Source organism: Oryctolagus cuniculus, chromosome 6 (genome assembly GCF_964237555.1).
Source record: "Oryctolagus cuniculus chromosome 6, mOryCun1.1, whole genome shotgun sequence".
Classification (NCBI taxonomy): domain Eukaryota; kingdom Metazoa; phylum Chordata; class Mammalia; order Lagomorpha; family Leporidae; genus Oryctolagus; species Oryctolagus cuniculus.
The window spans coordinates 30,761,409-30,779,315 of record NC_091437.1 but is presented as its reverse complement, the minus strand read 5'-3'; the positions used below and the strand labels follow the sequence as shown (position 1 = coordinate 30,779,315).

Here is a 17,907-nt window from a genome sequence, read left to right as displayed (position 1 = left end):
ATTTTGTTGGAAGTAACAAGTCTAAAAATTCCTTTGGCAATACTTAAAACTTATTCTCAGAAATTCCAGTTGGCATGGACCTTGGCAGCGGCAGTGTCTAATCCACAGTGGGGGGCCTTAGGTTCTGCTTCCTGCTTGCAGAAGTGTAAGTGCTTCCATGAGCACACAGGTGCAAATCACTGTCTCATGACTGACAGACGTCAGTCACGTCTTCAGGAAGAGATACAGTGTACTTAATGATAACTTTATGGAAATACAAACCTTGAAAGAGCTTTTAAAATATAAGCTATTTGAGAGACTATTTTACTTCTTTTACTTATTAGGAAAGAGTCATAGAGAAAGAGGGAGAAACACAGAAAGATCTTCCATCTGCTGGTTCACTCCCCCACATGGTCACAATGGCCAGGGACGGGCCAGGCTGAAGCTAAGAGCTTCGTCGGGGTCTTCCACATGGGAAGCAGGGTCTCAAAGCACTTGGGCCATGTGCTGCTGCTTCTCCCAGGCCATTAGCAGGGAGCTGGATCAGAAGTGGAGGAACTGGGACACAAACCTTTGATTAAGAATTCTTATCAATTTGAGATATCCAGAACTGCATACTTCCCGTTACAACAGTAGCTAGCATTAACCCTTTCCCAAAAAAGTGTTGCCTGTAGCCTTTGAAATTTTTTGCATTGTGCAGAATATCCCCTAAACTGAAGCAAAAACTGTTTTAGAAGACACACAAGTAATTATTTAGAAGACACACTACAGTAATTATTAATAATTTGGACTGAAACAAATCCTAAACTTCCTATTGCTAAATTTGCAGACATGAAAGAATAAAGCTTGTATTGCTTATCACCATTACAAATTACTGAGAAAATGGTATGTGGCTAAAATATGAAAAATTAGTCATCATACAGTGCTCCAGTACATTATGTCTCAGTATTTCAACTGGTATTTAGATATGTGACTTAAAAGGGGAGCTTAGCAGAATGCAGGAAATTGATTTTTTTTTCTTAGAATAATTCACATATTAAAAAAAAAAATGGCAGGGGCCAGTGATGTGGTACAGTGGGTTAAAGCTGCGGCCTGCAGTGCTGGCATCCCATATGGGCGCCGGTTCTAGTCCTGGCTGCTGCACTTCCGACCCAGCTCTCTGTTATGGCCTGGGAAATTAGTACAAGATGGCCCAAGTCCTTGGGCCCCTGTACCCACATGGGAGACCCAGAAGAAGCTCCTGGCTCCTGGCTTCCAATCAGCTCAGCTCTGGCCATTGTGGTCATTTCGGGAGTGAACCAGTGGATGGAAGACCTTTCTCTCTCTCTAGGTGTACCAATTGTGTAACTTTGTCTTTCAAATAAATAAAAATAAATATTAAAAAAATGCAGTCACTCCTTGAATTTCTCTGCAAAATAAATGGGTATTAGTAAAAATACTAATTTGTTACCTATAGTAACTATTACTTAGGATATCATTTAAGCTTAATTTCAGTGAAATAGAAGAATTCTAAAATCCTGTAGTTATACTGTTTTATTATTTTTAAGTTGTCATTTACTTCTTTACAGAGAAAGGGGGAGAAGTGGGGGGACGGAGTGTAAGAGCAGGTTTTCATATTGGTAGCTCAGTCCCCAAATGCCTACAAGGCCTGGGCTTGGCTAGAGCTGAAGATAGGAACTCAAAATAGGTCTTCCATGTGGTCAGCAGCAAGCCAATTAGTTGAATCAACTCCACTGCCACCCAGGGTCTACATTGGTAGGGAGCTAGAGTTAAAGCTAACAGACTAAGATGTGGGTCCTGGACATCTTAACTTAATCATCTGATAGCCAAAAGTTTCATGTCAGCATGCCAGAAATAACAGAATCTTGCATTCAAACAAAGAGCTTGCCTCTTGATAGATGTAGTATATAGTATGGGAATAGTTCTTCAGTATATTTGAGTCTTAGTTTCTGCATCTGGTAACTAGAATTAGTGACAACTGCTTTCAGGATGGTAATGGGGATAACAGAAAATTTCCAGAATATGAAAACGAAGTAAATGTTAGCTGTTGTCTAGAGTCCAAGTTGAATATATAAATTATCTGCACTTGATGGTACAGAAGCAAAGACAGTGATCATTGTGTTCACTGCCAAGCACTCAGAGTTAAGACACCTTGAGGAAGAGCAACTGATTGTGTTCAGTCTTGACTCTTGGATACATGTGTGTTAATACCTGTGTCAAAATGGAAAGATGCTGCATAAACCATCTGATAGTTGTCTCAAAGAAAAGCCTATGTAGTAAAACTGTAAATTTGTGAGTTGAACAAGTTATTTTGCGTCATGTAATATCATGAGTCAGAATATAGCTTGCATTCCTGAGTACTGGACACAAGTTTCCCAGAGATGAAGAAAGTGAACCTGTCACTCTAATGAAAACAACCGATTATTTTTGTTGCCAGTTGATAAAACATGGATTACAAGCAAACCAAAAACCCCAGAATTTTGGAAGATTTGTATCGGCCCCTGTCGACATCATAAACATCACCTTTTTATACTGTATATTTTCCAAATAAATATGTATGATTATAAAAACTTGGATCAGTGAACGGTTCATTAAAGTGCAAGACAGATGAGTGGATTGTGATAACATACTAAAAGCTCAGTGATATGGTATTAGATTCCACATTGTTACACCGTTTAAAAAAACTAAACTGTGGAATTCAGATGTATTACCAAAAGAAGATTATAATTAGTTACCTGAACTTAAGCTTCTTGAAACCATTAACCTTCCCTGGCTCCAGGGAGGACCATAGAACTTACTTCCTGGGATCTTCCTTAAGAGAAGGAGGAGGTGAAGGAATTAAAACTCGAGGTTGGCAGTGCAGTGTAGCATGTCTAAACCATGGCCTGCATTGCCGGCATCCCATGTGGGTTCCACTTAAGTCCTGGCTGCTGCCCTTTGTGCCTGGGAAAGCAGTGGACAGTGACCCAATTCCTTGGGTCCCTGCACCCCCACTTGAGACCCCAAGAAGCTCCTGGCCTGACGGTTCATTGCGGCCATTTGGAGAGTCAACCAATTGATGGAAGATCTTCCATCTCTCTTCTCTCACTCACTTCTTCCTTGTCTGTGTAACTGCCTTTCAAATACATGAGTCTTCAAAGCCCTAGGGGTACAGCATAGACTCCGCTTGATAATTACCAAGTACATAGCAGTGCTTCATAAAACTCTAATATTATAAAACTCACATAAAAACTACTTCTATGGTATGAATAGGGAACATAGTCAAAGTGGTTATGCCAGCAACGCACTGTCACATAGCCATCAAAGCAGTGGACCTAGGATTTGAAATTTCTCTTACTAGATTAAAGTTGCACTGAACGCATGATACAACTTAATGTACCTTCACAGTGCCTGGAATTCAGGTGCCAGGAGGTATCTGCTGAATAAATGGGTCTCGTAAACTTGCCCATTTGTGATGCTTCTCAAGGTGTGTGATTTTCTTCATGCACCCATGACTTTGGTCCATAATTCTCCTTTAATCAGTTGCTTTTCTTGACTAGAAAAACTTAGCCTTCTGCCTGCTTTTCTTCCTGATGTTAACTCAGTAGCCTCATCAATGACTTGGTGTGTAACATGGTTGCCAGTATGACTAGGAAGCAAGCCCACTGGAGTGTTCAGGTGAAACAAGGTATTTTGTTCCTGTGGCTATTCGTGCACCCTGAATAGCCAGTGTAATGGAACCTATGACCATCTTCAGGATGTTTGGCACAGTTGTAAATACACATTGAACAGCTGGTACAGATGATGATGGCTTTAAGACTATGACATTTTTGCTTTCCCATTCACAGGGGTCACATACACTCTCACTATGGTGTATTTTGATTTCATCTGCTCCTGTATCCTCATGAAAAGAAGGCAATTCTGTATGGGTTTCCCTTGAGTTCTGTTGTACCCTTGCCGCTGAGTAACATTCAGTTGTACCCTAGTCCTTTGAGTAACGTTAAGGTCACATTTGAAACTAGATACCATTGTTGCATTTATCTGCTTTTTCCTACTGTCAGTAATGGGTTGTCACAGTCTTCATATTTGTGTGGCAAAGCCTGATTTTCTTCCCACTGATGCCTGTGCTACTTCTGGCAGCTTTCCATTACTCAGTTCTTCTCTGATGGAGCCTAGAATGACTGCCTAAAGGGATGCCAAAAGCCTGATTTAGGTTCCCGATTCTCTGCTACTGTCCCATCTAACCTTTTGTTCATTTAGCTTTAAATTTGCCTATTCTCATCCATAGCTAACAGTTGAGTGGCTAGAACATGTTTTCACGTAATGACATTTACCTTCTGCAGTGTTTGTTTATAAAATCTTTAGCGTCCCAGGAGAAAAAAAAAAATAGGTATCAAATACCTGTTATGTGCAGGAAGTATGCACTAGACTTCTCTGTGTCATTTTCACAAATAAGTGTCTTTCCCGGTTTACTGATGTGTAAAAGTAAGACAGCTCCCCAGAATCCCATGGTAGAACAGGGACCTACAAATAGGATCGTGGATCCACCACAGGTTTGGGTGATGACATCCTTTCCATAGGGTTAAAGAAAAGATAAATTAGATCCCCCTACTCAAGAAAGCATTCTAAAATTCTAAAGTACTAGGACATTCACACATATACAGGTATATGTGCATATACCTGTCTGTACATGGCTTCTTTAAGAAAGTCTTGGAAAATGCATATTACAAAAAAACATGAATTTCAAAATTTTTGGACCAAAGTCAACATCTTTTGAGTCCATGTTCCACAGAGTTTTTGAGCTACCTTTTATATATACATACAGGTTAAATACACACTATATAAAATTGGTTCAGGAAACATTACAGAATTACTCCTTCACAGCTTTAAGCAAGGTGTTCATATTCTATAAATGAAATATACAACTGGTGGAACCCTAAAAGCAGATGTCAGATGGCAAAGATGGACCTAGCAGGAACAGGAGCATCTTGAGAATAGCAGCAAGGAGGTTTTCCTTTCCCGACCCATTGCTGCTCTGTTCATCCACTCCAGGACCTTCCCCATTAGGCCCTGTAAACGGGTGCCTTTTGCCAGACTGTCTGCAGAGTCATTTCAGGAGATTCTCTCTTATTTTAAGCTTCCAGTATGTAGTAGCCATTCTACTTGCCCAGATCCAGCAGAGAACCAATACCTTGTGATACAGAAGCACCCAGAAATGCTTCTTGACAGTGTTCAGAGAACAACATGAAACCCGGAGGGCTATTCCCAGAAATGGAGTAGCAGGAACACTCTCTTGTTGACTTGCAGGAAGCCGGAGTCTGGCGAGGGGCAGGAAACTTAACATTTAAGCATAGAAGTTAGGGGGAAGTTTTAAGTTTTGTGGTTTAATTACTTAATGTAACATTTATAAAACAAATTGTCATCGTACAGTCATTACCTTTTAACCTTTATTCCTAGCCAGAAAAAAAAGTCACAAAAAAGGTACTACTTGATAAGTGTAATTTCTCACCAGACTGTTCTGTGAATGTTTAAGCTTATATATAACTGAGATTTAGTGTTATTGGCTGAAATATTTTTAATTTGGTTCTAAAAATACATAATTTTCAGAATGCACATTTTTCACAAGATCTAGGAGCCTACAGAAAGTTCAGGGTTTGCTTGTTTTCATCAAAATAAGCTTTTTTAAAAAAGATTTATTTATTTATTTGAAAGGCAGAGTTACAGAAAAGCAGAGATGAAAGAGAGAGAGTGAAAAAGAGAGAGAGAGGTCTTCCATCCACTGGTTCAGTTCCCAAATGGTTGAAACAGTCAGAGATGCATCAACTAGAAGCCAGGAGCCAGGAGCTTCCTCTGGGTCTCCCACGTGGGTGCTGGGCCCAAGGACCTGGGCCGTCATCTACTGCTTTCCTGGGCCATAGCAGGGAGCTGGATCAGAAGTGGAGCAGGACTTGAACCCATATGGGATGCCGGCACTGCAAGCGACAGCTTTACCTGCTATGCTACAGCAGTGGTCCCAAAATAAGCTTACTTATAATTTTGTTTTTGCACACACTTTTTGAAGTATCCTTGAAGCAAAAAGCAAGTAATAATAAAGGATGAGAGAGACAAAAGAAACCAATGAAGAAAGGGTCTCATAGATTGATTTTTTTGTATTTGGAAGAGTTACAAAGAGGGGCCAGCGCTGTGGCGCTCTAGGTTAACGCCCTGGCCTGAAGCACCAGTTAGAGACCCGGCTGCTCCACTTCTGATCGAGCTCTCTGCTATGGCCTGGGAAAGCAGTAGAAGATGGCCCAAGTCCTTGGGTCCCTGCACCCACGTGGGGGACCAGAAGCTCCTGGCTTCGGATCAATGGTCTCTCTCTCTCTCTCTCTCTGTGCCTCTCTGCCTCTTCTCTCTCTGTGTAACTCTTTCAAATAAATAAATAAATCTTTTTTTAAAAAAAAAAAAAGTTACACAGAGAAAGTCAGAGAGGTGTTCGATCAGTGGTTCATTCTCCAAATGGCCGTAACAGCCAGAGCTGGTGGCAAGGCCAAAGCCAGGAGTTTCATCTGGGTCTCCCATGTGGGTGCGGGGACCAAGCATTTCCACCATCTCCCACCGCCTTCCCAGACACATTAGCAGAGAGCCGGAATGGAACTGGAGCAGCCAGAACTTGAATCGGAGCCCATATGGGATGCCTGTGATGCAGACTGCAGCTTTGCCAGCTATGCCACACTCGCCAGACTCCACTTTGTTCTCAAAATGCCATCTCTTTCAGAGAACCAGCAAATTAAGAAAAATTCAGCAAGAAATAATGGCATCTTTATGAACTTCCTTGTAAAGGTGCTAAACACTCTGTTTTCATATGTGGAGTTTCAAAGCAGTCCCCTCATTACAAGCTGAAGGACAGAAATTGTTTTTGGCTACTTAATATAGTTTTTTTGTTCCCCAAAGTGAGATGAAAACCTAAGATACACCAGTGGAAGTTCGTGTATCATTTCATGTGAAAATCATTGTTTTATAAAAATCCATCTGTAGGAGTTGGCGTTTGGTGCAGTAGTAGGATGCCCACATCATACGCTGAAGTGCCTGGATTCAGATTCTGGCTGCACTTCCAATTGCAGGTCCCTGCTAGTACAGACCCTGGGAGGGAGCAGATGATGGTTCTCATACTTGGGTGCCTGTCACCTATGTAGGAGATCCACAGTGAATTCCTGGTTCCTCCTTTTCAAATAATATAAATAATAAATAAGGAGGTTGAGAGATTTACTTGCAGTGATGAGCAACTTAGTAATGGGGACCTTATTGCTCATTCCGATGCTTTCCAATATATCATCATAACATGAATTTAATATGCACCTGGCCAGATCTGGGCTAAGTACATTACATGAATCCTCTTAACAACGAGAGATACGCTGTGCTTCCTGCCTGTAGCCTCCCACTAATGTAGACCCTGATGGGTCCCTGCCACCCATGTGGAATACTCAGATTGAGTTCTTAGCTCCTGGCTTTGGGCTGCTGGGCCGAGCTCTAGTTATTGGAGGCATTTGGTGGGGGAGTGAAATAGTACATGGAAATTCTGTGTCTATTTGGCTTTCAAATCAATAAAAGCAACTTTTTGAAAGTTTTAAATGAATAAAAGACAGCTATTTAGAAAACACTTGTTTTAAGCAAGGATGGCAAAATGGTAAGAATTGGTAAATTGAGATAAAAGGTATGTATTTCTTGTATAGTTCTTTAAATAGTTCTGAGTTAGAAAATTTTCAGCCCTTTAAACAGCAGACCTATAGGTAGCAAGCAGTTAGCATTTGCACAGTAACTTAAATCACCGGTTGAGATGCCCACATCAGACCATCTGCTGTGAGTCCCAGTTATTCCACTTCTCATCTAGCTTCCTGCTAATGCAAACCTGGGACGCAGCAGATGATGGCTCACATACTTGAGACAGTGACGAGAGGTCCAGGATCCTGGGTGCAGACTGCCCTCCCTCCACATTGTGGGCATTTGGCGAGTGAACTAGCTGTGTCTCTGCCTTTCAAATTAAAGAGAAAAGCAAAATGAGATCTAGCAATTAAGTTCACACTTTTCATTTTAGGACTTGAATATTTTCAGATTCTTCTTCAAGGTAGAATGGGCCTCGGTGTTGTAAGACTGTTGCTTGTCCTAGTATTACTGGAAAACAAGGTTATGAAAGTAGTAGTTCTAGGGGCCGGTGCTGTGGCGCAGTGGGTTAAAGCCCCAGCCTGAAGCACCGGCATCCCATATGGGCACCAGTTCTAGTCCCGGCTGCTCCTCTTCCGATCCAGCTCTCTGATGTTGCCTGGCTAAGCAGTATAAGATGGCCCAAGTCCTTGGGCCCCTGCACCTGCATGGGAGACCTGGAAGAAGCTCCTGGCTCCTGGCTTCAGAATGGTGCAGCTCCAGCCATTGCGGCCATCTGGGGAGTGAACCAGCGGATGGAAGACCTTTCTCTCTGTCTCTACCTCTCTCTCTAACTCTCTTTCAAGTAAATAAAATAAATTTAAAAAAAAAAAAAAAGAAGAAGAAGAAGAAGACGACCATCTTATGTAAGTCATGAGAAACTGGAGATTGAGTTGCTGTGACTTTGGGAATGGGAGACATAGGCCCAAACCCTAATAGAAAATATCACTATAGCTGTAATGAGATTTGATTGAATTCAGAAAAATGCCTGTGTAGGATGTTAAAAGCAAGGGCAAAAAAATCACATCCTAAGCAACTGAAAGCACTGGAGGCATCTTTTTGAGAAGATGGAAATGGCCCATGTTTTGACTGTACTAGGGGTTACCTGAGTATATACATAACAGAATGCATAAAACATACACTTAGAAAATGACATCCTAATAAAGGTGATTATAAGTAAATCAATCCTATGCACTAATAATTTAGGGCCAGCACTCAGGCACAGCATGTTAAGCTGTTGGTGGCACCAAGTCTCATTTGCTCCACTTCCAATACAGCTAGCTTCTGTTGTACCTGGGAAAGCAGCAAAATATGGCCCAAGTACTTGGGCCCCTGCACCCATCTGGGAGGCCTGGATAGAGTTTCTGGCTCCTTGCTTTGGCCTGGTGTTAGCCAGTGGATGGAAGATTTCTTTTGCTCTGTGTCTCCTGCTCTCATGCTGCCCCAAAAATAATACATAAATAAAAAATTCAACTTTAAGTGAACCGCAGCCTTACCATTCTGTTTTGAAGATACTTCAAAAGATAAGTTTTATTCTGCAAAAAAGAACAGATCTGAATATATTTAGCTGAGGGGTATATTCGTGCTTGCTAATAGCCAAAATAAAGTTCCATATGACTATGGAGAAAGCAGCTTAGGGAATGGTATTTTGATGCTCCCTTGACACTCATGATGAAATCCTAAAACTGTTTTGTTTCTCCTTTAGTCCAGGAATGAGACCAGATGTGAGCTCTCCTCCATCTAACTCCACGACAGCAGCAGGACCACCTCCCAAACTCTGCTTGGTGTGCTCTGATGAAGCCTCAGGATGTCACTACGGGGTCTTGACTTGTGGAAGCTGCAAAGTATTCTTCAAAAGGGCAGTGGAAGGTAGTGTGTGTTTTGAAGAGTTTCATTTTTCTTCTATTTTGTTCCTGTTTCTTACAGATTTTAAAATTCCCATTATATGCAAAGCCCATTTGGCGGAAAGGGGAGGGTAATTCCCAGGTTTTTCAGTGGTCAAGAAATGCGTTGAACAACAAGCAGAATTAGAATGAAATAGAAAAGCATGAATTAATACGAAGGGGTGGGGCTGGCGCTGTGGTGCAGTGGGTTAACGCTCTGGCCTGAAGCACTGGCATCCCATATGGGCATGGGTTCGAGACCCGGCTGCTCCACTTCCCCATCCAGCTCTCTGCTATGGCCTGGGAAAGCAGTAGAGATGGCCCAAGTCCTTGGGCCCCTTCACCCGTGTGGGAGACCCAGAAGAAGCTCCTGGATCCTGGCTGCGGATCGGCGCAGCTCCACCCGTCGCGGCCAATTGGGGAGTGAACCAGCGGATGGAAAACCTCTCTCTGTCTTCTTTCTGTGTAACTGTGACTTTCAAATAAATAAATGTTTAAAAAAAATAATAATATGTGGGTCTGCTAAAGGAGCAGGTTGACAGTGTTAGAAAGTGCTATCCAGGGTGTTTGGTCTAGTGTGAAGATAGCCCCATCAGATTGCCTGGGTTCAAATCCCAGCTCCCTGCTAATACACAACCCAAGTAGTTGGGTCCCTGCCACCCAGATAGGAGACCTGAGTTGAATTCCTAGATTCCTTGCTCAGCTGTGGTCTTTGAGATATTTAGGGAATGAACCAGTGCATGGGAACTCTGTATGTCTCTAATACATAAAGTTTGGGAGCAACATAATGCTCTTTATATCCCATAAGCTAGTTCATTTCAAAGTTGTCAGCTGTTACCAGTCTGGCAAAAATGAGTGACAGTGAGAGCTGCGAGACATTCATTTCGTTCCCTATTTAGTTTCCCTATTAAGCCAGGGCACAATGCTAAGCACCGTAAATGCCATTGAGACCTGATCCCTGCCCTCCATGAGGTCACAGTCTGCTCAAGCCAAAGGAGAATTAATTATCACAAGCTACAGATAGAGTGATAAAGTCTGCCTGAGGAAGTCAGCTGATTGCTCTGTATGAATGCTGGATTATTATAAACTGTACCCTTCATGAAAACACCCTAAGGAAGGAGAAATTCATTCTATAGCCATTGATTACTATAGGAAAACTAAATCTCTGTTATTACTACTGAATCTTCTATGAAAAACAGTTGTATGGTATTTTAATAGTGAAGCAGTTTTAAGGCACAGTAGCCGGAAGGGGTGATGGACTTCTCAATTTGAAGAAATGCAGTTATTCATTTGCCATGTGAAGATGGTTTGGTGAGAGTTGTGTTCGGATTAACTGTTAATATACTAGCAAACTACAAAGTTACTCCTGCTCTCCTGAATAGATCACAAGGATGCACACTTCAGCCAGTGTAGTAGCTCCCACCTACAGAGAGTCATCCGTAAGGCAGACCTCTGTGTGGTGCAGAGTCCCTGACTGAGTGACTGTTATTTAACATACACCCAGAAGTAGTAGGGCACTTAGGGTTCCCACTTCACTTTCTTAATCTGTTAAGTATTTCCATTACAGCAATGCAATGGTAACAGACATGAAGATTTAAAACATGAGAGTTAGTATTTTTAACTTTCATTTTAAAATTATTCTAAAGACAGAGTACAACTTAAATGCCTTCAGGGACCAACTGTATTACTCTATACACATATAATGTAGTAACACAGGAGAAGGAGAGCAGGTATTGGTTTTTCTGGGTGCATACATGTGTTAGCTGAAAGTATCACAGAAACAACAAGAACAAACTAAACATACTTCCCAAATACAAAAGCATTGCAGACCGTATATTTTGTGTGCTTTAAAGTATTGAGTAAAATGTGAAGGTTCAAATACATGGTTAATAAAAGGTTAATGTGGAATATTTTAAATAAATCACTTGCTGTTTTCTCCATTGAAATTTTAATGTTCTTAAAAGGCCCTTTACAGCTCTGAAATTCTAGAATCCTTTGATACCCATGTTTCATATCTAAACACAATGAAAATGTTTTAAAACCCAGATTTTGGAGCACTTTCTTAATAAAGATGCTGCTTCTATTTTGCATTATATACTTAACACGCCCTTTTTAACACCTGCTAGGACTTGCAGGTTTCTCCCTCGAAAGTGCCACAATACTCAAACATTACACTGTTCATAGAAAACCCCCAGAAGTTTTATTTACTGTCTGTACAGACAGATGCAGGATACATATTTTCTCATTTTTACTTAATACTTTGGGGTTGCTTTTTTTTCATTAATGGCTCTGTGAACTCTTGGATGATATTATCATTTGTACTCAAAGACTAGGAAATTGAGTGGCAGAGCAGGGATTCAAACACAGCTGTCTCCAAACAAAGTCTTAACCTCAATAGTACCCAGACTCCCTAAGAGGTATATTATAAACCCTGTCACCTGGCAGTTTGTAATCTCGTTAGATCCTGAGATAAAAGTAATCACAGGGAAACTAATAGCAACCATTGATTGAGTGCTTGGAACTACTGTTAAGAATCATCTACATAATTGCTTCTAACCTTTGCCAAAAGCAAAGCAAGGCAGGTGCTAATGTTCTAGCTTAGTTGTGGAGAAACAGCAAAGTTTATAAAGTGTTACTGAGATCACATAGCTAGGAAATGGAACTGAGGTTGACATGGGGGCTTGTTAGAACTGCAGCAGTTCACTTGCTACTCTCCTAGCCTGCTGTGGACAACAGTGATAGTGCAGTTTACACTGACTTCCAACATAGTCACTATGCGTGACATGTCCTGTGCTATGGTGCCCATATTTCTTGACTTACCTTTTTTCAACACTTCGAGAAACAAAAACTTCTTGTCCCTACTAAAGGTACTGTTGTATATAAAAAAAGACTCCTCAAATTAGGAAGCAGCTTAGCTGCGCAGTCCTAGGACTCTTTGAGGCTACATTTAGGTTTATTGGGGGCAGGTGAGGTTTGTCATCTGAAGGCTTGACAATGGCTACAGGATCCACTTCCAAGCTCTTGCACGTGGCTTTTGGCAAGAAGTTTGAGTTCCTTTTTTATAGAGGCATATTCTCAAATTACTGTTAACACAGCAGCTGGCTTCCCCCTGAATATATGACCAATGTGAAAACATGTCTTTTTTTAAATGATTCATTTATTTAAAAGGCCATGAGAGAAAAGAGATCTTCTGTCCTCTGATTCACTTCTCAAATGGAAGCAACGAACAGTGTGGAGCCGGGCTGAAGCCAGGAGCCTGGGACGCCATCTGAGTCTGCCAAATGGGTGGCAGTGGCCCAAGCACATGGGCCATCGTGTGTTCCTTTCCCAGGCACATTAGCAGGCAGCTGGATCGGAAGTAGAGCAGCCAGGTCTTGAACGGATGCTCCAGGAGGAATGCATCCTTTGGCAAGCAGTGGCTTAATGTGGTGCTCCACAGCACCGATCCCCATAAAGTCTTCTACAATGTAATTTCAGGTGCAGAATATATCACTTCAGCCAAATTTTATTGGTCATGCCACATTTTATTGGGCTTAATCCTGTAGTCGTATGGAAAGGGACTATACGAAAGCACGAATACGAGGGCAGGTGTTGTGTTGCAGTAGGTTAAGTCACTGCTTGGGACACCCACACTGGACATCAGAGTGAAGGCTGGAGTCTCTTCGTATTTCTTAAAGTGTAATTATTTGAGAGCTAGAGAGAGGGAGAGACAGAGAGGTTTTCCACCTGCTAGTTCACTCCCCAAATGGCCGCAGCGGCCAGAGCTGAGCCAGTCTGAAGCCAGGAGCCAGAAGCTTCTTCCACCTCTCCCACGTGGGTACAGGGGCTCAAGCCCTTGGGCCATCCTTCAGTGTTTTCCAGGGTGCATTAGCAGGGAATTGGATTAGAAGTAGAACAGCCAGGACTTGAACTGGCACCTATATGGGATGCCCGCACTGCAGGTAGAGGCTTAAGTTACGTTGCCACACCACTGTCCCCATTTGTGCTCTGTTAATGTGAACCTAGGAGGCACCAGATCATGGTTCAAGTTTCTGGGTTCCTGCTACCCAGGTCAGAGAACCAGAATGTGTTGCAGGCTCCTGATTTTTGACCTGGCCTATCCCTGGCTGTTGTGGGCATTTGGGGAGTGAACCAACTGATGAAAATCTCTCTCCCTATCACTCTGCCTCTCAAGAGGATGAAATGAGCATTTTTTTAAGAGTTAGAAGAAATAAGAAGTATGCATACCAGGAGGTGGGGATCACTGGGGACCATGTTGGAGGCTGGCTACCATATATACCATACATCGAAAACCAGTATCAATTTTAAGAAATATATTTTAACTGAAAATAGAACCATGCTGGGAGAGCTAACCGGAAGACTAACATTTATTATTTGTCAGTGGTAGAAAATACAAAAGAAGATCTCCAATTATCTTCTCAAAAGCCTTGACAGGAAATGACTATCGGTGTACACAGCCATGCTATGTGAAACAGAGACCAGGATTTTAAACTCCTTTTATAGATTAGGAATTCAGTCAGATTGCCAAACTTCATACTAATAAGCAAATAAGACCTATCTCCCATTCACTGGTTCCCTCTTCAAATGCCCACAACAGTCAGGGATCAGCCAGGCCAAAGCTGGGACCTCGGAATGCAGATTGGGTCTCCAAACTGAGTAGGTGGTAGGGATGCAAATACTTCAGCCGTCAGCTGCTGCCTCTCAGAGTGTGTATTAGCAAAAAGCTAGAACAGGGAGCAGAACTGGGACCAAACACAGGCATAAGGACAGCCCAAGTGGTGTCTTAACTATTGCACCTAACCCTCCCCTCTCCCCAGTGAGTCATCTGTTCTTCCTATTTTTGCTTTACAGAGGATAGTGTTACTGAGTTAGTGGTTCCCTTTTGTGTCCACTTACAAAATACAAAGGAATTGAAACAACTGATGTCGATACTGAACTTTAGAGCCATTCCCTTGAATAAAGCTGAAATCGCTGTCCATTTAGTTAGCTCTCCTCTTGCCAAAGAATTGAACCTGATTCAGCTAACCATCTGGCCCAAACTAGTATGTGGAGGGCACTGTGATAGCCAGATTTAAAAAAAGACTATAGAATGTGTATCTGGGACTTAGGCAGACAATTTTTTTTCCTTGAATATTTCCCCAGAAATTTTTTTGCCAGGAGAGAATTCTAGTTCTTCTTCGTAACATGTTATTTAGCACTGGGTACAGATTTTATGAAGACCAGCAGTCTTCAACATTTGGGGGCAAAGATGAGTTCAGACAGCTTTATATACTGAAAGCATGTGAAATAATGATCTCTGTAAGACGGGTATATAGTAGTTCAGTTCGCCAAGTCTGTGTATTCTCCTAGCCAGATGCTGGCAGCTGTAATGTTGAAGACTAAATATTGATGTTTCCTTATCACTTCATTTAAAATTGGAAAGAGGGACACATCTTATTTGCATGTGGTTGCATAAAATTAAAGTTATTTTCCCTTTGGGCCTCCCACAGTACTTTTCTCTTTTTTGGTCCTGTTTTTAGCATGAGGTCAGAAGTCAAAATAGTGATTATTGACATCTTCTGTATAGAGCACAATTTATTTTTAAGAAAGTGGTTACCTTGGATGGGTAATGATGGTGTTTGGGCACAGAAGGGGTTAGTTTGTAGGTGCTGTTCTATTTTGAGATCTCAGAGCTAATGACATGGAAGTTCTCAGTATGAAAATTTAAGGAGCAGACTAATGGGTGCACTTTTATGTATCCTAGAGTCACAGTTTTTTTTGTTTTTTTTTTTTTAAAGCTGTTTTCAATTTTTGGAACATGGTAAGACTTTGGTAATGGTGTATTGACAAACTTGACCATCTGCCCAAAAGAAACACACAAAGATGCTTTGCATAAAAATAAATTTGTTAGGACCTCTGGGATTTTAATGGTGACTTTTATCCCATATAGGACAGCACAATTATCTTTGTGCTGGAAGAAATGACTGTATCATTGATAAAATTCGAAGAAAAAATTGCCCAGCATGCCGATACAGAAAATGTCTTCAAGCTGGAATGAACTTGGAAGGTAATGTCACTATCCAACAAGGAACATCTATCTCTGTATCTTAAACTACCATTTTTAAGATGTAAGTAAGCAGGTATAATTTTTTCAACTCAGGGTATGTATGCAGTGAACAATGAGAACTTTTTACATGAACATTTATTGTCAGTTGTCTCAACAAACTACATACTGACACAAGATTATGTAATGATGAAACTGACATAACTTGAAGAAACTTTACATTCATCTTTCTTAATCTGTTTTTCAGCCTCAAAACTATAGAGTTCGAGATATTTCTGTATCAGATGTATTTACATGTCCTTTTTTGTGCCTGTTACAAACACATTTTTTAAGAGATAAATACAATGTTATTACAGATCTGCAAGGAACACCATGAGGCGTAGGGTAGGTTTTGCTTGGTTTTTCAAGTAAAAAAGAAACCTGAAACTAGTTACAATACTTTAATTATAGAACTTACATTATAAACAGGTATATTGACTTGAACATTGAAGAAAGTTTGCATTTCTGCTTTAGTTGCAATTGCACCTTCTGCGAAGGTGGTGATCAGGTAACTCGTGCTTCCTATTTGTTGTGATACTTGACAGAGCAGGATTCATGAACAAGGCGGTCACAAGATGTTAAAACAGTGCCTAGGTTGAAGGAGTGTATAGTCCAGTTAGCTGGCAGAGTGAATCATAGAATTGTGGCACCACGGGATCAACACAGTCACCTAATTCTGCCCTAGGAGTCAAGGACAGCTTCTTTGGAAGAATAATGGTGAGGTTTAAATCCAGAAGCTGAGTAGGAATTGGTGAAAAATTAGGGTCGAGACACGATCAGATCTGTGTTTTAGAGTAATCTGGTATTGAGAGACCAATTAAATCACCATGGCAGTAAGTCAGATAAAAAAAAAAAAAAGCATCAACCGTCAGAATCACCTATCTAACACATACTGAGTTTGTGTTATTAAATATAAAGTAGGTGTATGGGTATGACTATCAACAGCCTAAGTATGACCAAGTTGTTCAAGAGTGGCAAGGTATTAAACACTGCCTTGAAGAATTGCTGCCCATTTTCTTACGGGTGATCCACAACTCACAGACACTAATTGCATATTTGCATAGTTCTCTTTCCATTGCACAGGGGTAGTTTGGATAAAATCTGGGCATAGATTTTATAATCAAGTTTGATTTGCTGCTCTCTATTTTGGAAGTTCCTTATTTTTGACAAATTCAGTATAAAAGCACTTGAGATATTAGCGATTGGTCTGTTTTCTTCCATGTCAGTTTCTCTGTCCCTAGTCTTCATGCCTTCATCTGCCCTTTTTTATATTTAAAAATGTAAACAAAGCTCAAAGGACAAACCCTAATGAAATTATATCAAATGGGGCGGTGATGTGGCACTGCAGGTTAAGCTGCCTTCCGTGTTTGTGTCCCAGCTATTCCACTTCTGCTCCAGCCTCCCTGCAGGCGATGATCCATCTAGGGAGACCTGGATGAAGCTTCTGTCTTTGGTCTGGCTTTACCTTTGCCTTGGTTGCAGACTTCTTGGAGTGAAACAGCGAATGGATGATCTTTCTTGCTCTCTGTCTTCATACCTCTAACTTTCCCATTAGCAGGGAGCCGCATCAGAGGTGCAACACTAGGGACTCAAAAGGCACCCATATGGGATGCCAGCATCACTGGTACAGCACAATGCTGGCGATGAAATAAATCTTTAAAAAAAAAAAAAAAAAAACCTCTCATCTTACCATACTGTATGGTTTCTTTCCCATAATGTGTCAAGCACATGATCTTTGGATCTTTTTCATGTATAGTGTTTCCCTGGTAGTTCCTTCCCTAAGAGATATTAAGCTATTAAGTCATCATGGTGATAAACTAGGGTCCTGTGCTTGTCCTAGGTTTGCTCCTTGCTAGAAGGCAAGCACGGCAAACTTTGTGTCCTCAGTTCTATCCTCACTGCCATTTAAAACTGGTTTATTGGTTGGAAGTCATACTTTCTTTCGTAAATGAGTGGAATTTAAGCACAGTTTTATCTGAGGTGTAGTTTCTGAAAACAAAATAAAACCACCATTTGTACCTTTGTATAAAGTGTCAGTGTGTCAGTATAAGATATCAGAAGAGTGGGGACATTAGCATTTGTTATATGTCACTCTTCTAAGAGGTTATGTTGGACCATCCTATTATTAAAAACACCTTACAGCAGATCCAAGATTAATCTTATATCCACTTTTATAACATAGTATTTATTTGGAATAAATAATGGTGAGGTTTAAATCCAGAAGATTTAAACAAGTTTAGCAAGAATGAAATGGTAAGTAGGCAAATTGAAGGAAAATAGGTTTAAATCCAAGTTCATAGGGTT

General features: G+C 41.0%; 1 protein-coding gene and 1 long non-coding RNA gene across 19 annotated transcripts in view; one reads left to right on the top strand and one right to left on the bottom strand.

Annotated features, from left to right (window-relative positions):
* Positions 1–17,907, bottom strand: part of LOC138850174 (uncharacterized) — an 88,164-nt gene that overhangs the window by 26,053 nt on the left and 44,204 nt on the right. The gene's annotated exons all lie outside the window — the stretch shown is intronic.
* Positions 1–17,907, top strand: part of NR3C1 (nuclear receptor subfamily 3 group C member 1) — a 133,607-nt gene that overhangs the window by 98,145 nt on the left and 17,555 nt on the right. For 9 of the 17 annotated variants that reach the window (XM_070074975.1, XM_070074973.1, XM_070074972.1 and 6 more), the window contains 2 exon segments: positions 9,344–9,507; positions 15,451–15,567. In XM_070074975.1, coding sequence (XP_069931076.1) covers positions 9,344–9,507; positions 15,451–15,567 — 281 coding nt within the window. 17 annotated transcript variants of the gene reach the window in all.